Below are 26,005 nucleotides of genomic sequence, written 5' to 3'. Positions count from 1 at the left end.
GAAGGAAAAGAGAGAAACTCAAAATGAAGTCTAGGATCATGAAGTAGAGCGCTGGTCAACCCAAGCAAACGCATGGCAGAAGGTCTCTTCTCAACATTGGAGCCAGTTGACCCATTGATCTGCACTGCTGAACGAACGTTCACTCAGGGCTAAGTTAAAGAAACAGAATTTACCGTACAAAGAGAGAACGCAATCGATACATACCGAGACAAAATAACCTCTGCCAGATAAAAGTGGCAATAAGACGAAATGTGAAAGGCCAAAATGGAATAATGGAATATTGACAGAGAGACGAGGAGACAGGCATTCAGAGACCTAAACTTAGAGACTGTGGACAAGCCCAGAGGCATCGAGGGGACACAAGTGACGGGTAGGATCAACCGCCAGTAGAAGAGCATAAAATTTGTGATGGAGTGGTGAAGTAGAGATGACATCCAGGACATGCTGATGATTTTAGAGGGCACAGGGATGTTACTAAGTACCTTTACACAAACTGGGGTGGGATGGGGCCCCATTTTTATTACTCTGTGGGTGTGGAAGGGTGAGGGTGCCAAGCTGGATATGACTTTGGGCACTGGCACCATGTTGTGCTGTTTGGCTTTGGTGTATCACTTGTATGATCTTGGAAGGACTCCCAGGCCATCACAGGCCACTTAGACTGGTTTATGATTATTAGATCTGATTACGTTGTTGTCTCTCGTGACATGTTATGCGCAGGTCACACATGGCACTCTATATGTAAAAACATGACTACGGCCTTCCGAGTCTTTATTGAGTCCACGCCCTGTTGGCAGCTAGCCAGTTTGAGAACCCGCCAAGTGCAGTCTCAAGTTAACCAAAAAGTGCTCCTTCATCTGCTATTACGATATAAGAATCTTTTGTAAAGTGCACCATGGGAGGCGCTATGCTGTATATAACACGGACTCACTGCGGTTCCAGGTTAACCTGTTCCTTAGACCGGTGCTTAATACAGCACCGAGTGAGAAGGCGCCTTTGTGATAAGTTGGCGTGAAACAAACTCGTGTTCTGTTCACGGTGTTTTATGAAATTATCACCCAAGGCTTGTGTTAATTTATCGGCTTCCTGTGAAAACAGCAAATGACAAACACCTTTGATGCAAATTCCACTTAGTCATCAGACTTAGCACTTGTGACGCAGAGCAGATGGAAGGCAACACAATTTAAAGTAGGAGATGCCACGGCACATTAGGAGACCCCACAATCACGTGGGACTCAACTTTGTGGCATGGCATGTCATTTTAAGGGCTGCCGTGCAATACGAGAACATAAGATCCTCAAATCCACACAGCCCAGTTCAAGGCTGCAGAGGGGGCTGGAGCTTATCCTGGTAGCACTGGGTGGAAGGTAGGAAACAATCGAGGAGAAGGTGCCAGGCCAATACTATGGCCCGTTGACATGCCACACATACTCCATGGCACAGAGTGACAACAACAGAAGAACATATGCCGACAACGAGGAGATTGTCAAGCACTCACAGTTTCTGCTCATATGCATTGTTTTTATGTCCTTACGTCAATGTTTGGGTGAGGAGAATTACTTTCAGCAGTTAGATCGGCGATGTGCTCACGGTGGGACGGTATTTTTCCATACAGAAAACAAACGAATATGCGGCCAAAATGGAAATAAATGAGCCAGAGGTCCACGTCTTTCTTAGTACTGTGAAGTCTTGCTTCGATAATGAAGCTTCATATAACAAACTGAAATCCCAGTATGCATCTGCTGCATTCACTGACATATAACTGGTAATGGAAAGTCTTAGGCCCGGTCGACGTTAACATGGAAAAAACTTGAAATTCTGTTTTTGCTTTCAAAGGTTTCTGTCCACACTAGCACTGTCACATCATTCACTCAAAGTCTGTCATCCACACTGAAACTCCCGATGTTTGTTTACAGAGCAAACCCAAAGTAGATGGGAATGCAAAAAGGACAATGGAAAAACAAAACAGACGTCTTTGTCTGGACAGATGATGACGTGTTACAAGCAGGTATAAGGCTGGCTCGAGAAAATCCAAAATGGGAGTCCTACAAGAGTTAGCTACGGCGACATATTCGAGTGTTTCCTGGTGCAGCGCCCGCCTTCTAATGCAGAGCAGTTACAAAGGTCAGTGAAGACGAGACCACAAAGTGAATTCTCTGAACAAACTCGATTCGGTCCTTGATCACATGACAATCACACCTCTGACCTTTAAAAAATGTTCTGGTTTTTTTTCCCATCCACCCTGCGACACAAGACCTGGCATTTCACACAATTTGAAATAATACACTTTCAGTGGCTTAAAACAGTTTCAGTGTGGACAGAAGGCCAAAGCGAATAAGAAAAAGATGAGTTTTCAGCTTTGCACACGCCAGTGTGGTCAAGGAGGAAGAAAATATTCAACATAGTCAGGAAAATAAGCTTCACGGGAGTGGACTCGACAGAACTAGTCTTATAGACTGTTGGGTCATATCTACTGTAGTGTCTGGGCCTGCTTCAGCTGCGTGATGCCCTGGTGAGACCCCTGGCAGGGCGGTGATCGTCGTATTATGAGAAGGACACTGAGGCACGTGAGACAGCGACTTGACAGCTAGGACTAAAGACGTGACGGGATGCTAAGTGACCTGAGAGTAAAAGGCGGCCTGTGTTCAGGAAGACAAACTCGTGACTATTTGGTGTGGTGCTGTCAGCTTTAAATTTGTGCTACATGGAGGATTCGAGGTTTAGTGACACACAAAAGCATCCTGCCATTATGTACTGTTTTTAAACTTCATCCAATTCTGCACCTGTATGCCCGCTGTGCCCTGCTGTTTAAATTCATCAAGGGTCTTCATGGAGTGAAGGCAGATGTTTTAAGGACTGATGTTCTTTGTCTTTTCTCTTTCTTTCTTCTTTCTTTTCCTACCCTACCCTTGCAGGTCACAGACATGATGCAGAAAGCTCTCTTTGACTTCCTGAAGCACCGATTTGACGGAAGGTAAGTGACGGTGGCTTTATTCAGGTGGCCCACATTCTCTTTCGTTGTTTCACACATTTTCTGATGGCGGGCACCAAATAAAGAAGTATTTGTGGCCCATTGTCTGCTTAAAGAAATGCGTAACGCAGTGTACCCTTGGCATCTGATTCGCTCAACATTGTGTATTGACTTTGGTGGTCAAAGAGAAGAGTGCCATCGACTCATTTAGAGACCCAAACAATAAGTTAAACCACTGAGGGAAGCTTCTGGTGGGGTTGTGCCCTACTGGCCCTTTAAGACACTTTTCCATTGCCCTTAAATTCCACTGAGACCCAGCGGGCATCTCCTCTGCACACTGCCCAGCCATGCCAGTGAGTGAAGTGAAACAACAGGCACAGCTACGTGCCCACAATATCAGCTGATGTGCTGTAACATTTAAATGTTGAGGAGCCCAGTAGTCATGAACAGAGCAAGGCACCCGCCCTCCTGTATGGGCAGAGGCTCAACGCCTGGGTGGATGTGAATGTTACGACTCTGATGATTTATCTTTATAGTTTACTAGGGGGCTTCACCCCCTGCTTACTTCGCTCGTCAACCCCTTTCCCCCCCCGCCTCTTAAGCAATGGGAAACAAATACATGTTTTTAAACTCCTCGTTGCTTGAGCAGCTGCTGGCTTGCTGCTGCCCTCACGCATGATCTGCAATTCGCTCGCCTACCACCCGCCCCCGCCAGCAGTAGGCGCCGTTGTGAAAGAGACTCGGCTGCTCCTCCGAAACCCCTCTTACATGGTGAAACATTAGGGTACAAGTAACAGGTGCTTTTTTCACCTCCACTTTGCTCGAGAAGCTGTTGGCTTGCTGCTGCTGCTGCTGCCGCGTGATCTGCATTTCGTGCGGAGCTGCGAACGTTTCAATGCCTGTCCAGCACTTGAATATTTGATCCCTTTTCGCTGTTCCGTTATTTCCCCAAGTAATATTTTCAGATTGTTTGCGCTAATGCGATCTTTACTCTCATTTTTGGAGACTTTCGAATTTTCCTACTTCCATTATCTCTAACCTGCTCTGCCTGTGTAGCATGGCACTTGTGTCTGAAGGTCGTAAGTATGACGTGACTTGACCGTCTCGAGGGGAAAAAGTCTCGTCTCGTCGCAAGTTTTTTTTTATAATAGAGAGATATGGCGTTTTTCATATCTCTGTTGACAGAGTACATTAAAACATCTTCTGTGATTGCCTATTTATTGCATTCATAGTTCATTTGTGTCGCATTTCATTTGTAAATGACTTTGCAAAAAGCATCTCCTAAACAAATAAATATTCTAAATGTACATGTAATATGACAGCAGTTGGCCCAGCCGCCTCACTGATCCTGACCTCTGATCTTGCTCTATCCAAATGTCGGCCACAAGAGGGTACTTTTCAGATGACCAGCTGGGCGCTCCACAGAGCTGTCTTAGCATTAGGGAGTGTACCCGTCCAGGTGTACGCTGGAGCTCGGCCACCACCTGCAGTCACATCCGTTGGGCTGGGGATTCTCCTTCTGTTGCTCAATGAGATGCAAGAGCTTCTGTGAAACCTGGAAGTCTTTGGTTCGGTTGAAATGGTGTGGAATTTGCTGAGGCAGGCAGGGACTTCCCACCAGCACCATCCATTTTATGAACTGCTGGTTTGCCTTGCCTTTGTGTTTGTTATTTTGCTTTGCGCTCTCCTACTCCAGTCCAGCAAGTCAGGGATCTGTTGAGGCCTTCCACTGATTTTTCCCACCATACTGCTGGCCGTGGGTCATCTGGTGAGTCAGACAGTGCCCTTCATATTAGGCGAGGTGCCATTTCCCAATTCTCTGCAGGCTTTCTATTCGTTTCTCTGTGATTTTTCTTGTTTTCAGAACACCAGATACCCAAATAAGGCAGGAAGCTGCACGCAGCCTTTGTTCTGCTGTCTGGTAGCCAAGCACACAACTTTGACTCATCGCACTCGAGGCCTCACAGGCACTCCCACCACCTCATGAGTCACCAACTTACTTTGCACAAAACTCCTTTTGGTTCGATCAAAGCCGCGTTCAGGTGTTCTGAAATGCTTGGCTCATCTCCTTTGTGTCGGCATCTGCACAGCAGGCTGCCTTTTTTGGGCTTCTTAGTTCCTCTACCTGAATAAAAACTCTTAATCGAGGAACACGGAGGAATAAACACTGACTCAGTCCTGATACTCTCTGTCTGACTTCAAATGTTTTCTTTTGAAATTTAAGAAACAAACAAAGCAACGAAACGTGGTCCAGCTTACCGGGTCCAGCACTCAGTTCCAAAGACACTCCGTGCAAGCAAGCAGTCAACCACATGGCTCCAGAGCCCAGTTAAAATGGTTCTTGACGATAAAACGATTGAGCATACGTCTCATTAATCCCTTTACTTTACTGTCCTATAAAGAGTAAGCAGCAGGTACCAATGAGCAATCTGATAAAACACAAAGGTTACATTCAGAAGCTCTTGCCAAGTCCCGAAAAAGTTCTGAACACAGATATCCTAGAGGACAGAACGAGATTTTTCTCAATTTCAGATAACACAAACATTGCTGTCTCAGTGAGTTCTAGAAGGAGGACTGGGATTCTTCCAGTTAAGCAGAACAGGTCTTTGTGCAAGTGGAATGGTGTGGGCCGTTACAAAGGGAGCTTTCAGAGCACACGTCTGTCTCATATGGCGTCAGAACATTAGAGCAATTTGCAGCAGAAAGAGAGCTCGATACGGACTGTCGGAACGGAGCATGCGTAAAGAAGACATCGATTTAGTGTGTGGTCATCAGAATGGCACTTATTGGCCAAGTCTGCCCGCACACAAGGAATTTGACTGAGGCTTTTTGAGGACTCTCCAAGTGTAATCACATGACAGACAAACACACAACGATGAGTACAGTACACACCTGAGATAAATACAAGACATACAATGGAAGCACATACATACTGTACCAAAGTGCATGGCAGTGCAGGAAATACTGAAATAAATACACATTGGCTGGGTCCTCCCCGTGTCTGCGTGGGTTTCCTCCCACGGTCCAAAGACATGCAGGTTAGGTGGATTGGCGATTCTAAATTGTCTCTAGTGTGTGTGCTTGGTGTGTGTGTGCCCTGTGGTGGGCTGGCGCCCTGCCTGGGGTTTATTTCCTGCCTTGCGCCCAGTGTTGGCTGGGATTGGCTCCAACAGACCCCCGTGACCCTGTAGTTAGGATATAGCGGGTTGGATAATGGATGGATGGATACACATTAGCTATATGTAAGAATATTTTGAGATGTGCCAGGTTGCCCTGTACTGAGAAAGAAGAGCCAAATTAACCAGTTGTGAGACTGATGGCCTGTGGAAAGAAACTGTTCTTCTGTCTGCTTGTTCTGGCGTAGTTTAGTCCTGAATGATAAGCAGATGGGAGAAGGTTAAAAAGATCATGGCCTGGAGGTGAGAAGTCAGTCGCTGATGACGTTCCCTGCCCGCTTCATGACTCTGAAACAGAACAGGACCTGTAAGGTGGGAAGGTTGGTGCCAGTGACCTTTTCAGCAGACCTGACTTTTCATTGCTGCCTGTTCTTTTCTTGTTTAGTTGTTGATCCAAACCGCACTGTGATTCCCTAATAGTCCAATGCTCAGAATCATAGCACCGTGTCAGTCTACATACTGTATGTGTGAATGGGCCTCGCAAGGGACTGTTGTGATGTCGAGGACTGCTTTCCGCCCTAAGCTCAGTCATTTATTGGGTAGGCGCCAGGCCCTTGTGCCAATTTAGTGGGTTATGAAGCGTGCAGAATGTGATGTTATGTTACGTACAGTAACTGTTGAGATTCAGTATCAATACATTTATTCGTCATACTGCTCTATGGAAAGCCTGGAGGTGCTCTAAATCCCATTTACTTCTACAACAGATCCAGCCTGACCCAATCGTAATGCCCTCCCCAGACTTTACACATACAGGTACATACTGTATATGAATCTGAGTAATAATCATAATAAAGCCACTTGACGTGACTGGACTGTTTAATAGTCACTGTGCTGCTACTGAAGCCTTTATATGAACACATCTGGGACCAGCACTCAATGCGAGTTCCTTTTACCGTAAGTTGGTAATAAAAGCCTTCTCTTGTGTGATTCCTTTACAGGATCTCCATCACCAGAGTGACTGCAGACATCTCTCTCGCCAAGAGGTCAGTCCTGAACAACCCCAGCAAGAGGGCCATCATTGAGCGCTCCAACACCCGCTCTAGTTTAGGTAAGTGTGGCCTTCTTGGCCCAACAGTTTTTTGTGATTCATAATTTATTTTCCAAGCAACTGGAAAAAAGAAACACCTTGTGCAGATGTCTAAAGTTTATCTTGATGTTTCTGAAGCAAATGGTAGGACACCCTACGACACCAGGGGTGGCGCCATGATGAGTTTCATCACCTTGTCACCATCCATCCATCCATTATCCACCGGGGTCTTCTGGAGCCAATCCCAGCCAACACAGGGCTCAAGGCAGGAAACAAACTCCGGGCAGGGCGCACACACACACAAACACACACCAAGCACACACTAGGGACAATTTAGAATCGCCAATGCACCTAACCTACATGTCTTTGGGCTGTGGGAGGAAACCCACGCAGACATGGGGAGAACATACAGACTCCACGCAGGGAGGACCCGGGAAGCGAACCCTTAAGGGTCTCCTAACTGTGAGGCAGCAGTGCTACCCACTGCGCCACCGTGCTGCCACCTTTTCACCATCAGAAGCTAATTAAGAGCACAGAGCTGAGAAAAGTGGGCATCTGGCATTGGCTGACTGGGACGGTTAGAAGAGATTAGGAGAGTGAGAGAACAGGACAGGGACAGGAGATAACCAAGTCGGGGCGCAGGGATCAACGCTCAGGGGCGCATGTGCTGTTGGCTCTTATTACACAAGCACACGCTAAATAAAAGCATAGACAGCTCTCTCTGCACAGTTTACCTTTTGGTTTTATAATGCAGTGAGTGTAGAAAACCACAAGAGGGCAGACTTGACTCACCTTATCCTCAACTCGGCGCCGAGTCGGCTGGTTGCTGCCACATTCTGAGTGGGCATCACAGCTCAGTGGCCGGCGATCAGTTTGTATAATAAATGTGGCTGAACTAACCTGAGTAGTAATATAAGACACAGATGATGCTGCGGGGCTTTTGGAGCTCTCTGTCTGGCCATGTGAAGTAGCACTCCGGTGCTTTGCCTTTCTCCAGCTGATTGTTGATTATTTGTTTTGTTTTTTTTTTTTTTTAAGGGACGTTGTTTCTTGCCGGGTTCTTAGTCGGGGTTGACGGCAGGAGGCGCACAAGCTCCGGTTTGTGTTGTGTCCCGCTCCGCTGCTCTCTTCTGCTCTCCTCACTTCTCTCCCTGTGGAGGCGGCGAGACTCACGAACGCGCGTGCGTAGTTGAAACGTTGGCGTGGCACGCTGAGCACACAGGCGGCACGTTTGCGCGGGAGATCAGAGTTCGGCCGACAGGCGTTTGGCGGATTGCGTTTGGGCGCCAACGGGAAAACAGGCGGGCGGCCACTGGAGCGGAGGGCGTCGTCACCGAGGGCCCCGAGATGTGAGGGTCCGCCAAAGGGGCTTCGTCGTCAGCGGTGAGTAGACGTTTGCAGGGGTCGGAAAGCCCGTCGGTGTGAAAAGTGAAGTTTTTGATTTTGCTGCGGGCTGCTTAACCTTGACGTGGGCCTGTTAAGACTTTGCTTTGCACAGAAACGTGATTTTTGTAAGGTGTGTTAATTTTTGTTTGAACGTTGAATTATAAAATCTTGTACTTGCACGTCATGTAATGTTGCCGGTACTCAGCCCCAAACTTGACGCGCATACCCGGGCACTGACACACTTCGGAGACGGGGCATTAGTCAGGATGAATTTGCAGTAATAAAACTGAATGAATCTTGATCTTGGTTTGGAAACTATTTTAACAAAGCGCTAATGTGAACAGAAACAGAACAGCAGCAATGCAGAACTGCTAATCAAAGCGGCACATTGGTGGTTTGTGACCAGATGTGGATGGCACTATGAGGTGACATTAACAGAAAACGCCTTTAACTCAGATGTCAGTCTCGACGTCACCAAAGCAGCAGCACTGAGCCCAGGCCACCAACATAAAACAAAACTCTCCGGCAGCAGATGCTGCAAACTAAGGCCATAATATTTAATGGCCTTAAAATATGATATGAACAAAATGATATAGTGTGTACTTCTGTCCATAGCATTAAACTCGAGTGGGACTTGGCTTGGAATTCTATGTAAGTACGGTTAAGCCCGAGTCAGACAAGGTGTGACGTGTAATGATTAGGGCCCACGATTTACCGCAGCAAGAAATCGTAAGTTCCGCTGCATGTTTTTTTAAATTTGGTAAATGCAGTACCAGAACTCCATAAGACTACTTCGTAACCCAAGCAAAATAAATGCAATTTTTCTTATTCTTAATTTATACTAATAAAGGCAAAGCCCTGACTGACTGACTGACTGGCTCATCACTAATTCTCCAACTTCCCGTGTAGGTAGAAAGCTGAAATTTGGCAGGCTCATTCCTTACAGCTTACTTGCAAAAGATAAGCAGGTTTCATTTTGAAATTCTATGCATAACGGTCATAACTGGAACCTACTTACGTAAATATATACGGCCATAGACTGCAGCTCGGCCGCCGTGTGAGGCGGTGTTACGTCACCCATCACCATGCCTCCCACGTAGTTCGAAGATGTGATGGTCAGGGATAGAATAGTGTTTGGCAGAAACTCAGCAAAAGTGCAAGAGAAACTTTTAAGTGCCGGGTCTGAGCTAACATTAAATAAAGCCGTGGACATCGCAAGATCGCACGAGATAGCGCAAGCACAGCTGAGAACCTTTGATGCATGTACTCCGAGCGGCTCATGTGAACTGACTGTGAACGCAGTACGCACTCAACAAGCAAGAGCGCTGAATAAAAAACGCATTACACATTTGAGAAGGCAGCAAAAGAATATGAAGCGAGTGACGCATACAAGCATATTCTTAAGTGCAGGCACTGCGGAAGCAAAGCACACGGTGGAAAAAGTGAATGTCCCGCTAAAGTAAGACAGTGTAAAAAATGTGGTCAATTGAACCACTTTGCCAAAGTTTGCAGGACTGGGAAAGGTAAACCCGTGCATGCAGTGTGTGATGTCTCGGATAAAGAGGAAGATGAGCTGTTTATTGATGCAGTAAGAAAGGAACAACCCTCTGAAGCTGAACAAGCCTTTGAGGACATATCAGTAGGAAAACAAGGTGTAAAGCTGAAATTTAAATTAAGTTCATAGACACGCTGCCACTAAATATTTGCAGGCAAATCCACAACTTAATACTGGGAATGCCTGTTAAACATCTTGGATTCACGAGTAGCGATTTGGGTAGTGAACACTTCGATGAATGAAACCTGTTATCTTTACAACGGTTGACAAACACGGAATGTAACTTGAACACAACACATCAAATACAAACCCGATTGAAAGAAATAATGAGAATCAAATCCTTGATGACAGCAACAATCATAACAGTGACAAAACAATTACATTGACAATCATGTTACGTTATTTTTTAAATATTTCCTTTTCTTTTTCATAACTTCTTTAACACACTACTTCTCCGCTGCGAAGCGCGGGTATTTTGCTAGTCCTTAATAATCAATCATAATTTGTAATACTAATCAAATAGGTATATCAAAGCATTCACATCCGCACATTTTAATCCACAGATTTGCTTTAGGCAAATGATGCGGAAACATATGTAGGCATAATATTATTCTCAACAAACTATCGAATAATGTTTCTAAAGTTATTGTTCATTTATTGTTGAAGAAAACGGCACTGTACGCTCATAGGTTTTCTTGTGACAGAGAATATCGCAGTGGTGACAACACCGATCCATATTTTGAGAATGAACATTCCACATCAACAGAAGAGATCGGCAACACAATGTAAACTTTAGCAAGAGCTGCTAAACGAGGCATGCCAAAAAGCAGTGATATCAGCTGGAATTACTTCACGAGATGCTATGTCCAGATAAGCTTGTCATTCATCTGCTGCAGCCATCATTGTTGGCACTGATGGTGCATGATCAGCAAAATTCTTCGATAAGAATGGTATCTGTCGTGGATCAAATATTCTCACAGATCTGAACTGGTCTATTGCCGGCTGTTTGGTTTGCACAAAATACTCTTCAAGTTTAGCAGCAGCATTGTGCTTTGCATCTTCACAGCTGCTGGTTGCAATTGGAAATCTGGACGATTTCAGGCAAGACAGTAAGTCAGGCACTTTGTTGTAGACATCGACAGCCATGAATGACTGTACCTCAAGAGAAGTCAGAGTGTTCATAATTGGCTGGCAGTGAACAGATACAAATTCAAGTTCAGCCCTCAGCTCGTTAAGTTTATCAGTACTTTGCAGCAACGCCAACAGCTTCTTTAACTGGACTGTAGCTCCACTGTGTTCGATTTCAGTAGCAACGAACGAGATATTAATGAGATGATGCAATAGGCTAAAGAAAGAACTTAAAGAAGTTATCAAAACTAATTATACTAATATCAATATGCCTCAAATGGCGAGATTTCATTCAGATTTGGTATTTTCCGCGGCAGTTAGGTTAATTCCACGGCGTGGCGTTTTACCGCTGCAAAACCCTAAATTCCACGGCGTGGCGTTAAATTCCATGGGCCTCAGTAAATCGTGGGCCCTAGTAATGATTCACTTTACAGTGAATCAGGACAGTATTCTTCAATCATTTGATGGATAAAATAACATTAAATAATATATTATTATATATACTAATAACACATTTTTACATATGTTGTTAAAAAAAAAAAAGAATATTTCTATGCATTTTGCCACTCTAAGGTAGCTGATCAATATTCATGACTGGGGTGGAGCCTTGAACTAAAACACAATGGCATGTAAATGAGAAGGCTATCCACACCTCTTGCCCCTCCATGTCTGTCTGACCTCTTCCATGTTGCCATTCCCTCCTGCACCCTTAGATCCTCTTCCACCATCCACTTGACTGTCCCCTTTGTCTGTCTTACCACTATGGGGAGCCCAGCATTCAGTTACTCTGCTCCCCAGCTTTGGAACTCACTACCACCTGAGCTTAGAAATATTGAATCATTTTCACTTTTCAAATCTAAACTTAAAACTCATGTGTTTAAGACTGCTTTTCTCTTTGATTACAATTGCTCTGTCTGATTTTAGCTTTTGTGTTTGACTTTACTATTGTTCGGTGTCCTTGAGTGTTTAGAAAGGCGGCTACAAATAAATGTACTATTATTATTATTAAGTCCGTTTTAGAACAAGCTGAAGCTGAACCATTAGTTGAGTCAAGCGGTGGTAATGGCGATGTGAATTGGTCATCAGACCTTGACACGGACATTCAAACTGATTCATATGGTGGTCTACAACTTGACCACCGTGACATGCCTAGTGAATTCGCTTGGCTAAGGGTTCACTGTGGTGCAAGCAGATGCGTGGCAAAAAAGCAAAACGATTGCAATCAACTGGAAGAACAAGAAAGACGTTAGTCCCCTAAGTAGTGTTCACAGTGCAGCAACTCTTATCTGTATCAGGGAATGTGTGGAAGTCACTAAGCCATGAGCTCTGGTAGCCTACAATAGCACAAAGGGTGTGTCGATTGTGCGGATCTGGCACTGTAATTCTACCTTCACATGCTGAAGCAACAGAAACAAATATAAGACATATACACAAATAAACTCCCAGTTGCAACATTGGGCTGTGCATTTGTGACAGTTTTGAAGAACTGGCACTGAATCTGCATCAGTACAGCAGTGGACACTGCACAGACCTTCTCTGCTGCATTAATGTGGACGTTTTTGCATTCACATGTTTCCGTGCCCATAATAACATTTATTCTTGTTGAGAACAATGTAATGTTTACGACTTGCAAACATAATGCTAAAGAGGCTATGGGTTCACCCAGTAGGAAAACAAAGCGTCAGCAAGGCAGTCGACACGTTTCTGTGCAAGTGATAGAAATCCCACAGCGGGACACTCAGAACAAAGGAGAGAAAGACAAACATTTGAAAAGAATCTGACCTGTGTCGATGCTGAATAAAGCATTGTTAATGTGAGTTAAACTTTCTCATTGAACTGTCCTTCCCTAACTTTCTACCACTTGATAGTACGGATGATTATTCCCAAATCTCATAAAAGAAAACACGATTGCATTATATTGCAATTATTACTGCCGCTGTGGCCATTCTAATCATGCATGTGCGTGCTCTGGTCATCTAGTCTGCAAATGGTGTGTTCTGTATGTTAGTCCTTCCCAATCTCGTGTGTAATTAAAGAAGTGTTGGTTTGATTCCAGTCACTTTCCAGTTAGCAGCTTTAGACGTAGGTACACGCTTCCTCCAAATTTAATGACAAATTACAGCGAGCGCTGATTAACCAATCAGGGTATGAAGCATAATCATACTCCAGAGCATGGCATCAATTAATCAGAAAATCAGCTGTTCTTTTTACAGATGTACTGTATGTGCACACACACACACACACACACACTGCATTCAGGGCACATTCAGAACCTGAAGATTCCTAAATCCAGGAGTGTGAAGCTTTTTATTTCAAACCCAAGAAGAAACGGAGTTTCAACTAATTACTGTATAAACGGCCTGAATGCTTGTGTCAATGTAATATTTCATTATAAATAAATTTGTCAAATAATTCTGTTTTCGCTTTGTCATTCTGGGGTATTGGGAGTTGCTTGATGTGGGAGACTATTATTTAAAAGAAATTAGTATAAGGCTGCAAAATAACAAATGTGAAAAGAGAACTTCAGATGTGACCTGTTGCATCCTTTTCTTTCCAGCTGAGGTGCAGAGTGAAATTGAAAGAATCTTTGAGCTGGCCCGATCTCTGCAGTTAGTAGTTTTGGATGCAGACACAATCAACCATCCAACACAGCTGATAAAGACATCTTTAGCACCAATTATTGTACATGTGAAAGTGTCTTCTCCAAAGGTATGTGGTGATAGATAAAAGCTGTCTTACTTTTTTAACTGGGGATCTTCTCCTGATGGGTGTAAACATAGCAGAGTATTGAGAATTTCAAAAGCTCTCAGCCTTTCGTTTTATTCTTCACAAAGGTCCAGTGTTTACCTGAATATGCTAAGCCACCTTTAATTCTTCTTCTCACACTCCACTAATCCTTTCTCGTCTAAATAAAAAACCAATGCAACAGCAACCAAAAAATATTTACCAAGGAAAAGGTAATAATAAGAATACGGTGGTGCAGTGGTAGCACTGCTGCCTCGCAGTAAGGAGACCCGGGTTCGCTTTCCGGGTCCTCCCTGCGTGGAGTTTGCATGTTCTCCTCGTGTCTGTGTGGGTTTCCTCTGGGTGCTCCGGTTTCCTCACACAGTCCAAAGCCATGCAGATGAGGTGCATTGGCGATCCCAAATTGCCCCTAGTGTGTGCTTTGTGTGTGTGTGTGTGTGTGTGTGTGCGCGCGCGCGCCCTGCGTGGGCTGGAGCCCTGTCCAGGATTTGCTCCTGCCTTGCGCCCTGTGTTGGCGGGGATTGGCTCCAGCAGACCCCCGTGACCCTGTGTTAGGATATAGCGGGTTGGATAAAGACTGACTAAGTTGTTGCTAAATAATTTATGTGCTTTATATAAAGTATAAATCATGCCTTTCACCAGGAAAAAATCCCAATTACACAAGTTACTGGACCTGTTGAGACAGCAGGCTCTCATACTCCTATCCCTACAGCTAAAACAACCTGATGATTCATGTAAGCATGTTATCCAACCAAATGGGCTGGTTTACTTGTCATTATAGGACATCAAAAAAAATCAAATCATTTCATTATGCTAGCTGAGTAGATAGCACAAACTACATAATTTACACAACAGTAATTTGCATTGGAATTAAAGTGCTTCACGTGAAGAGTTTGCAATTGGGAAATGGCACAATAGACTCTGCACACTATGTATTCAAAACTAAAACACAAATACAATAAACCCCTCAGTAAACAAGAATTAAAAAAATAACGCAATCACTGTTTGGCTGCCTCCTTTACTCGCATGCAGTCACAAAAATTACAGACACAGCTTGCTGGAAATGAGACTATTCTTTCTAAAGCTGATGTGATGCTGGAACGGCAGTCGGGTTTGCCTGAGTGATTCTGTACAGCAGGTCATAAGGTCATTACTGTTACATGTACAGAGTGCCCTCAAATTCTGACTTGCATGTGCTAATCAAAATAAATCATGTCACCCCCCCACCACCACTATGGTATCATTATTGAATAGAAAGAACTACTATACTTTACTTTGCAGTTTACATCGCCCTCTAGTGTCTAGTCTCTGTTATAGGTTTGTAGGTGTTACAGGTTTATTATTTCCACATGTAAAATTACAGTGAAATTCTTAACTTGCATATGATAATCAACATGCAAACACATCACCACTCTCTAGCACCATAATAAGTGAGAAGAAGAACCTTACCTCAAAACTTGTCTTCCTTTCCTGAAAAATCTCAGAACACATTTAAATACAGCACACACCCACAGTAACTCTCTTCAGTTTTTGCCATCAACGTTATCTCTGTTTAATATCCTAACATAACCAATATAGGCCAACATCTATTGCCAGGTTTGAATCCAACAGAAGACACATCTAGAGCAGGGACCCCAGAATCCTTACCATTGTACAGTAGCTGGGCTCAGCTTCCCAAACACAATTACTTTACTTCTCATGTGGGCTCCTGGTTCAGGAATCTGTGAATTTCCACCACCCTCATACAACTCTTTGATGAATTCAGCTTGGAGTGGCCTCACTAAAGTTTGTTTATCATTCCCTGCTTCCTTCAGCTTACCAGTGCATCCCACCTCCAGCACCACAATTCCTTCCTTTTCTGCCTCTGAAAATGCTGCCTTCCTGCCCCAGCTTTACCTAAAGTTGTATTCCTCTTGTGCCATGTCCATCATATTAATTCATTTTTGTGCACACACTCTATCCTCTGAGAAGATGAGGTGAGATTAGGGATGGCAGAAATTCTGCCTAGATCAGAAAACACAAACCAAGCATTTACTGTGTTTATAATTAAAAAGTAAAGTCAGTAATGTGCGTATTTTGTAAATTATGTTTAATTTTAACTAATCTAAAGATACTTGTTCATCAAGATATGTTTGGCATTGTCTTTTGCCCCTGAATTTGTATGTATACTTTATTTAATCCAGTGCCTTAGAAAACCGGCGTTTGTTACTGTCGACTGAACAAAGCTTCACAATGCGGTGTTTGCTTTCTCATTTCAGTCACTAGAGGCTTGTGCTGCCCACATTACAGTTACCTGGCACTTTAATCAAGTCAAGTCAAGTTGGGGAGCATGCATTGGTACAGTGCGTTGCTGCACCCACTACACGACGAAACAACTCGGGATCCCGGCTTGCAACCCAACAGGCAGAGACACGTGGTCCAGTCCCACCCTCTGGAAATGACCCTCTACCTGCCGCTGCCAGGTGTTACGTGGGTGACCCCTTGGCCTGGCCCAGCCCTTTAATGTGTATAAAGAATATATGATAGGATTTTTTTTGTTTGCATTTCACTCTGCACAATGACATTATGTTCTTTATTTTATTCTTTTAATTTCAGGTTTTGCAGCGGTTAATAAAATCCAGGGGGAAATCCCAAAGTAAGCATCTGAATGTCCAGCTGGTAGCTGCAGACAAGCTTGCACAGTGTCCACCGGTACATTTGATCTTTTTTAAATGTTTGATGTGTTCAGTTTTTCTGTTCCCAACATATAAGCTTATTTGGTGAGAAATGGAAAAAACAACTTTTGTTTTTGTTTTAGGAAATGTTTGACATCATTTTAGATGAGAACCAGTTGGAGGATGCCTGTGAACATTTGGCCGAGTACTTGGAAGCCTACTGGCGGGCCACACATGCACCTAATAGCACTCCAATGAATCCCCTACTAGGCCGTAATCTTGGCTCTACTGCACTTTCGCCGTACCCCACGGCTATATCGGGCTTACAGGTAACAAATGTGTTTGTGAATTTTGTGCTCTGCCCAATGCTGCAAGTGATATCCACTCTGTTCTGCTGTGATCTCTAGATAAGAACAATGGGTGTAATGTTAAAACTGAGCAGTGGTGTTTTTAGCATGAAAATCTTTGTGGCGCCACACAGACCTGTTAAAAGTAGTAGAGCCATTCCTAGGAAGCCATGAGAGGTGTGAGCATTTAAAAGAGCCACAGTAAGATAATAAAGCACTTGAAGTGCAGCACCAGTTAGACCTCTGCTTAAACCTACTGGCCAGAATACCTGTATGTGGTCATCAGCAATCTTGGGAAGTATGTTAGCTTGGATGAGCTCAAGGAGTTTGGGAAAGTGAGTACAGATGATTTAAATACAAGTAAGTGGTGTGAATGTGCAGGCAGGGGATGTGGCAGATGAGACAATGTGGAAGGAGTAAGGCAGTGGTGTTGGAGAGGAGACAAGAAAAAAGAAGGTCTCCAGTAATTTCACGATGTATTAAGCTACCAGCACCTGTGACTAATAAATGTAAGCCGAATAATGCCATACAAAACACATAAAATAAGATCTATAAAAATGAATACTTGTCTGACTATAAAAGAGGGCTTTGGATTGATCCAAGGAACTATTGGCAACTGAGCTTAACATGCATGATGGGTAAAGTAATGGGAAAAATATGAAGGAAAAGATCAAGTGTCACATGTCAAGAAAAGGCATATTAGCAAATAATCAGCATGGGTTCAGATTGCTTTTGACTAACACAATAAAATTCAATTGGAAGCAGTAAAAGCAGATGACCACAGCGGTGCATATAACGTTAATCTTGATAAATAACCACCTGAGAGGTTGTTGAACAAACTAAAGAAGTGGGCATTCAGGGCACTTTGTGTATGTGGTACCCTTGGAGTAAAGGGTTATGGTGAGAGGAAACTCAATAGAATAGGTGATGATAACAGTGGTGTCCCTCGAGGCTGTGCTCTTATTAATATACGTAAATGATTTGATTTGAATACAAAGAAAACGCTAGTCAAGTTTACAAGTGATGCTAAAATAGGAGGACAGCGGATAATGGAGAATCAGCTGAATTGTAGCAGAGTTGACTTTCATAATCAACAGGCTTGGCCAGATTCATGGTTGATTACTTTTAATGTAAATAAATGTAAAATATTACGTGTGGGAAATAAAAATGTGAGATTTCCATACACAGTAGGACATTTAATTTGGTAAACCTTATGAGAAGGACTTGAGAGTCACAGTGGACTCCTTACTGTCTACATGCAGGCAGTAGACAGAAGCAACCAAAGTGGATGGCAGGATGTTAGTTTAACAAGTTTAATTTTTCATCAAGGACACAGGTGGACACTTTTTAAGAGTAAATTCTGCACAAATGTTTGATGGTCTTCTTCACACAGACATGTGGAATAAGTAGAGATTTGGACTTCAGATCTTGCCATTATTTTGGTGAATAGGATTATTGTTGAGCTTGTAGGGCCGAATGACCTCTTCTTGTTAAAAGGAAGAGCAGACCTAAAGGCCAAAGACACTTCCTTTCTGAAAGTGGACATTAGAAGAATGTGTACAATTCAAAGCCAAGTGTGTATAAAAGGCAGTAAATTGACAAAGCTGGCCTGTGTGTTGTGCTGTGGAGCTTATTTTGGACTGACCTTTGTATGTTTACACCACTGATACCAGAAGTCGCATACCTGTTCCAGTATTCATTACTTAGCCATTATTTTCTTCTGTAATTGTAGCATTTCCCCGCTGTTTTTGTCCTTCAGTAAGCCTGTTGTCTGGTACATATTCATGTTCTTACAGTTAGACTTTTTCTCTATGCCCAGGAATAAGGATGCTTTTCACAATCATCAAACATGATGCCAGTTTTACTTTACTTGTATGTCTTACACAGGGCCAAAGAATGAGGCACAGTAACCACTCAGCAGAGCACTCTCCTATTGAACGCAGGAGCCTGATGACTTCTGATGAGAACTACCACAGTGAAAGAGCACGCAAGAGCAGGAATCGGCTGTCTTCTGGATCCCAGCACAGCCGAGACCACTACCCACTGGTGGAAGAAGAATACTCCGACTCCTATCAGGACACGTATAAACCACATCGCAACCGTGGCTCTCCAGGCAGCTACAGTCATGACTCGAGGCACAGGCTTTGAGTTTACTGGGAACCCGCTAGGCCTCTCCTCTCCTCTCACAGCCCAGTTCTGAAGAGCTAAGACACTCCGGTTCAGTCTCATGAGTTTTCCACACGTGATACCTCATTTCCCTTTGGCACTGGTTCTCTGATCTTGTCTAGATTGGTGTGTAAACGGTGCAGTACACTTTGGATGCTGACTTTTAACATTGTCTGTTCTAGCGTGAGAGGATGTAGGCTAACTTCTTCAATGCTGAGCGTGTGTCAGCAAATATAGACACAGGGAATTTGTTTTTTTTTATTTTTTTGGCCAAGTTTCTGTATGTTTTCAATTTTTTTTTTTGAGATACAGTATCACTGCATCGTAAATTGCTTTCATTTTTGGTTTTATTTTTGCAGCTCCGGTGGAATGTGACCAGAATTCTTAAATAAGAACAAATTCTGAACCAGTGCCAGTGAAAAAAATTGGATAAATGTTTGTGCAAAGTTTGATTACCACGTTTTTCTGGGTGTGATGGGAATATGGGGTATGGCATATTTGTGACAATGTTCGTTTTTTTCTTAATTTTTGTAGCACTGTACGCAGTCCATAAATGGAAAGAAACAACATTTTCCCCGATATCTGCAGCAGAACAGAGCTGGTCGTGAGTGCACCATTCTCCCTCATTTCATTTGCTCTTGCACCAATTTGTGCCATCTGGCTCATCACCATGGCAGTGGCTTGTAAAAAGATCCGCTAATTCTGTGGAACACGGTGTGGGGGAATCCTTGGTGATCCAAACAAGCGGTTACTGTCTGGTACTCTGGGACGATGTCTGGCATTCAGCATGTTGTGCAGTCTTGTCACAAAGGAGAGGAGGAAAGTGAATGGCTGCAAGCAGCAGTGCCATTTACTGTTCATTCTCTAGTGATTACGGTGTGCTACTGCTGCCATCATGTTGATGTTGACCACCTGACGAGTGTAAAGTGCAGGCTATTCCTGGAGATTTGACGCTCTTTTTATGGTTCACCTTGCATCTCAGACTTAAATATTCAGATTCACTTTAATGAGGCTAAACAGTGCAGGAGAGTGGCCTGCCCTCAGACAGAAGATGAAGCCACGGGGGGCTTGTGTGATGCCCTGAGTGCCTGAGTGTGAATTTGGGTGGCATGGTGTCTTGTTCAGGATGTGGTTGATTACTGCCAGCATTGCTCCTTGCACCCTGGGTGAGTAGCAGGCATGTCCGATATGGACGAGTGTAGAAGAGCCAGGTGGGCTCCTCGAGTGTCACCCGTGCTTACTTTCACACTTTGAGTTGCTCGACATCACTGCATACGTGCAACACTGGGTGCCTTAATGTAGTAATCTGGTATAGGCTGCGGCCTCCATATCTTGACATCAGTTGTTTCTATTTCTCCTGTAATGTAGGGGGTGAACAGCACTGATGAGTTAGCCACTTGGCACACTCACACATGGCACCAACAAGTAAAGGAGACCCACACAATATATCCAAGCTGGTAATGTAGTGTTAAAAATGTCACAAATTCTGCAGAGCTACCGAAGACCTGAAGAAAAGCATTTTTTGTGCTGCCCTGCTGTACAGAGAGGGTGTGGAGTTAGAATGCGCTTTTTGACCACAATTGTGGAGAAGGAATTTAGCTGATGCATTTGGCATAAAAGGTAACTTCTGGCAAATTGAACTGACTGTGCTCATGTTACCCACTAGAGGGCACTTGTTTTAACTCTGCAGTTTGTTTTTATTTTCTCGCCATCTTTTATTTTAGTGCCTCTTTATCAAAGCCTCGTTGAAAAGTCTTCCATGTCGAGCGTGCAACAAGACATCAGCTGGCCCGGTCTTAGTCGGTCGCTTTTCCAGCCAGACTGCAGTAACTGTGATACGCATACAAGCAATTTGGATCATTTGGAACGTTCAGCTCACTTTAGAGATGTCAAGAATACCTGCATAGACGCTACTCTCAGGCGCTACTATCTGATTATCTGAGGGCAGGGAAAAGCAGAGGAAATTGACGAATGTTTGCAGGAAAACTGGCCTTGCCAACAGCCGTCTCATCATGGAAATAGCCTTAGATGTGTTAAAGCGCCTTAGATGTGTTCTGGCCTACTTTGCCATTAAGGAATTTGTTTTCATGGTAACACAACTTCACTTTTCCATGTAAAAGATGGAGAAAGAAGGACTCATTTACACAATATAACCTTTTGAAGTCTCAGATTTGTTATCCTCATCGCTGTCTTTTGAGTCCTTCACCCCGTAGACCTCCCAGACATTCAGGTGGGTCAGAAGGCCCACAAAACTCATCAGGGCTTTCGCAGGCTATTTGTTATGGAAGACAAGCCGACTGTAAGCGCTCGTGGTCAACCCACTGAATCATTCCGTAGCCTGACTCGTGGTGGGCTTTGTTTGACTCTTTAAACCCTTGTGTTGTGGGGGGGGAAAAAAAAAGTTGTTGACTTAGTGGTCCGGTGTGGTAGCCCGTGGCATTACTGAGTGTGAACGTTGGGCAACTCCTTGTCAATCATAGAAACAGATTGCACTTTACAATTTTTGTCGTTTATGCATTAAATGAAATTGAACAGTCCGCTTTCCTTTAGTTGTTCATTTTGCTGACAATCGGTATGTTGCCCTTTTTGTTACTTAAGATATTAAAGTGTGTGTGTGTGTCCCCGCATGTTCAAATGATCCAGCTTTGTGGATACGGATGTGGCTGTGCAGGGTTTACACAGTTGTTCTTTAATTAGTGGATTGTTGTCCCCCCACCATGGACGTGATGGCCAGGAAGACGGTGGTGTGAAAGAGGATGGATGAGTGAAGGCTGAGTGTGTTAATCTAAACAGAAGAGCATATTGATATCGTAAAGTTGATCAAATCTAATAGATAAACAGACACACACATATATATATATATATACACACATGTAAAAAGATTTCAAATAATGAACTGGACTAAAAATACTCTTCCTATTCTCGCTGTTCACTTCACTGCATTACTCCTTCCTCTTTTTGCTGTGTGCATGGTGTGTGTGCCATGCATGGCGTCTGCGAGTAGCATTGACGGACGGTTTACAGGAGAGTCTGACTTTGTGGTGTCATCAAGTCCAAGCCATCAGAACACAGGGAGAGCATAAGTTGCTAATCCTGGATTTGCCTTTAAAGCCACAAGGCTGTTGGCACTCCTGGCACAGCTTGTGGTTGGACTGTGTGTGGCGCAGGTGTAATATACGGTTTTGTGTAACTTCTTTTGAGTCGGCTTTCTCAACACGGTACTGCCGTGCTGCCAATGACGTATCGATCTGATGATGCCTTACATCGACGATGATATGTGCTTACTGCCATACTTTGGTTGCCTGATTTGTACTTTTCTCCACAGACGTGTTGCTTTATTGTGAGGCTGCTGTAAGCGCTCCCGCTCACCCCCAAAGTCCATTCAGAACTCCCAAGACTCCTAACTCGTAAAGGGACGACTAAAATAGCAAGCACATTGGAAAACTAGGATTGCACATTTGTGTTAGCACAAAGTTAGATTAGACGTTGCCATGCCCTCGTCCTGTCGGCGCACTCTTAACTGGTTTAACAGACTGCGTAGTAGAAGTCAAGCGCCATCTTTTCAGGTTAGTACCTCAGTGTTAGCTTTTCAGATATGACGTTACTCCCGCATGATGTTTAAGATACTCGCACCGACTGTGTAGTCGCTTTCATATCTCGACACCTTTCTGAATCCCGAATTGTGAAATGCGCTTGAGGGGCCGCGTAGGGTCTCTGTAAGGACCCGCCCCACTCCTACGTGTGAGAGCTGTTGTATTCACGTTGTGAGCATTTATTTTTCTAGATGGATATTATTGTTATTATGAATCTGTTGACTATTAATCTTCATCAACCAATTGAAGTGGTTGTTTACCTTTAAGTTGTCATTAACCGTGTGTTAATGCTGTATATGAGATTTACACTACTTTGAGTAGTTGACTATTGCCAGTGTAGAATTCTTTATCTGGTGCTACGTTATTATTCCAACATGCCTAGCTATGGTTGACATAAAGATGAGATTAAAAATAAATCTATTTAACTTTTAAAGTTTGAGATTTTATTTTTGCTTATTTATCGTGTAATATTTATGAACTTGCAGATATTCACTTTAGAGCCTCCAAGCACCTGGTAACTGGAATTCGTTCTGCTGGCCGTGCTTGCCGTATCAGTCAGCATTTGCTTCTGATTAAAAACACATTTATGATCAGAAGTGGTTCTCCCTAAGCCCCCTCGTTGTCCTTGGTGACCTGGGTAGGCCGGATACGTACAACATGTCCGAGAACGCCGCAGGGCCTCGCAGAGAGTTAAGAAAAACCATCTTTGGTGGAGTACAAGAAGCACCAGGACACGGTGGCAGAGTGGCAAAGTGAACAAAAACCGTTTGTGAAAAAGGGGAACCGAGACGAGTAGAGCTGCCGCCGGCGTGTGTGTTGCTGCAGTGGGCTTCCTGTGCAAGTGCAGTGATGGTGTATTGGTGGTCTGCAATTCCCCACCCAGAAACTGAATCCGGGACACCTAGTGGATACAAAGGGGAAGTGCTTCACACCACCGCCCACAAACAAACCGAGTCGTGAAGTGGAGTCGGAGGTCCTGCTGGCGTTCAGAACCTGCCAGAAGAGCTCTTGGGACAGGTGAGCTGATCTGTCGGCCCTTCTGGCCCCCGTCCTGCTCCCGTTACCTCAGTTGCAAAGCACGTACACCGTAGCTGTAAATCATTAGGCGTGCGGCTCCGTTTGGTTCAAGCCGGTCCTCGATTCTGGACATCACTCGTTCCTTCCAGCTGAGCACGTGTGTGTGACATGTGGCTTTGGCTCTTCATAGTCCATAATGAAGGTCATTTGTTTGACCACTCATGGCCTGACTGGCGCCGTAGTTCAGTTTTGTATTTCTTGATTTTCAGTGAGTAGCCCTTTGAAATGTGGCTGGCGAGTGTTGTGGGTGCGGACTTATGGGACGTGAGACTCCACAACGAGGTGGAAGTGCTCTGTCATTGTCATTTGGATTGTCATGCCACTTGAACATGAAGGTACAAAAGCTTGGTGGCTCAGCCTTGTTGGGGACCTACAGTTGGTCTGTCATCACTGGAGTGCATTTGGTCCTCCGGGAATCCTCCAGTGCTTTGGGTGAAAACCGTTGATCCATCTTCTGAACCAGAGCAGAGCTGTGGTGAAGCTGCAGCTGATCGCAGTCCATCACGAGGTTAACACACACACAGACACACACATACATCGACCTGCATGTCTTTGGACTGTGGTCAGGACACCCTGGACACAAACCGTGGTCACCTGCCACTGCACCACCGCCCGAACTCAAACTACTGCCGTAGACTTCACAGCGCACGCTGGAGACGCGAGGCCACGTGGCCCCTGAGGATGTGACGTCCCTCGGCTTCCTCCTTGGAATTGTGCGGACCCTGCTGACATTCGGGAAGGAGAGGTCTTGCTTTAGTGCCACCCGTGTAGCTTTGCTTTGTCACTTTGTCTTTTTTTTTTTTTTTTTTTTTAATAACTTTATAGCTGCTTTATTGCAGTTGACTTTATTTTGTCATTTGTGTTGAATTAATTTATTTTTAACGAGGGCATATTTGGTGGATATTGCATGTGTTGTCATGGTAATGTAATCTTTTTTCGTTTTAGTTTCTTTTCCAACCAGTGACACTGGGACTTTTTAAATGCATTTTTTAAAAAGAGATCAAATTTAAAGAGATAACAGTATGTATATTTCAGTCTAATAATGGGGACCCCCTTCATTTTCGTGGACGTTAGGATGACATAGAGTTATTTTTGCTGTCACTAAAGATGTTATTTTTTTTATGGATGCTTCTCCCAGCCAGGAGTGAGCGAAATTACAGGTGAACTCAACCATTCTCTCGTTTTCCCTTTTCCGGTATGAACCAGTTTTGTGCGTCACAGTTTGCACCAATCGGCTGAGGGCCGATGACTCCGCCTTCAAAGCGAGTTTTTCGTTTCTCCTTTTCAAGTCCGAGCCCCAACGTTATCTGCTCCTTAAATGACACAAACTGACAAAATCTGTGCAGAACGCGACAAAAGGCATGCTGGGTAAAATCCAATCATTTACTATGCAAATGTGTAAAGTGCTGCATGCTGATGCTTTAACTCTCCACATACTGTTTAGCGGCTTATCCGAGTTCAACTGAAATTGTGCTGTTATTTTTGTGGAAGAAGACATTTAAAAAAGGGAAATGCAAATTGCATGCATGATACAACACTTTGGTTTATGAAATTCAAAACAAAAAAAAGAAATGTTTTATGGGAATTAGATGTGTAAAAAAATATTTAGCTGCATTTAAAAGTTTTTTTTTTTCTAAAATAAATGGAAACTAAAACTTTTCCGGTGTTTCTTCTGTGTCTTTGGAGGTCATCGGACGTTCATTTGATCCGGAGCCATGAATTATTCCGATTCCTCGTGTCGAGCCCCCCTTACTGTGTTTCTCCTTTCACGTCTTTTCTTTCTGCCTCAGGTAACGTTTTTGCCCACTCGAGCAGATCTCTGGGCCATGAAAGGCACCCTGGTTGAAGGACACCTGAGCAGAGGAGTCGACCCCAGCACTCGGGCACACAGGGAGCCCCAAAGGTCGGGCCGAGACGCAACTGGCCACGCGTTACCTAGCAACAGGGACTGCAGCTGACCAATGGGAGGGAGCCACGCCCAAGTTTAACAGGTGGGCCTGCCACCCCAATAAGTGACCTTTACTCGGCGAGTCGTCCAAAGACCCAGTCTGGTATTTGATGGTTCGTCACGACGCATTCACAGGGCGGACTTCTTAAAAACCGCGTTACAAAAATCAACAACTTTGAAAGCAGAAGCAGCTGGCATCTGACTGCGGTACAAAGCCGGACCTCCGGCTGGCCAA

The 26,005-nt window shown here is 44.1% G+C and overlaps 1 protein-coding gene across 3 annotated transcripts in view; it reads left to right on the top strand.

Moving 5' to 3' along the window:
- The window catches only part of cacnb4a (calcium channel, voltage-dependent, beta 4a subunit), a 74,266-nt gene extending 48,892 nt beyond the window's left edge, over positions 1 to 25,374 (top strand). For all 3 annotated transcript variants that reach the window (XM_039755210.1, XM_039755211.1, XM_039755213.1), the window contains 6 exons: positions 2,913 to 2,971; positions 7,083 to 7,192; positions 13,798 to 13,949; positions 16,581 to 16,676; positions 16,783 to 16,968; positions 18,874 to 25,374. In XM_039755210.1, coding sequence (XP_039611144.1) covers positions 2,913 to 2,971; positions 7,083 to 7,192; positions 13,798 to 13,949; positions 16,581 to 16,676; positions 16,783 to 16,968; positions 18,874 to 19,134 — 864 coding nt within the window. In that variant the 3' untranslated portion in view covers positions 19,135 to 25,374. The remainder of the gene's footprint in view (positions 1 to 2,912; positions 2,972 to 7,082; positions 7,193 to 13,797; positions 13,950 to 16,580; positions 16,677 to 16,782; positions 16,969 to 18,873) is intronic.
- Positions 25,375 to 26,005: the final 631 nt, after the last annotated feature.

The sequence above is a fragment of the Polypterus senegalus genome, chromosome 6 (assembly GCF_016835505.1).
Source record: "Polypterus senegalus isolate Bchr_013 chromosome 6, ASM1683550v1, whole genome shotgun sequence".
Taxonomy (NCBI): Eukaryota; Metazoa; Chordata; class Cladistia; order Polypteriformes; family Polypteridae; genus Polypterus; species Polypterus senegalus.
The sequence above is the reverse complement of the archived record's forward strand: the minus strand, read 5'-3'. Positions and strand labels throughout refer to the sequence as shown.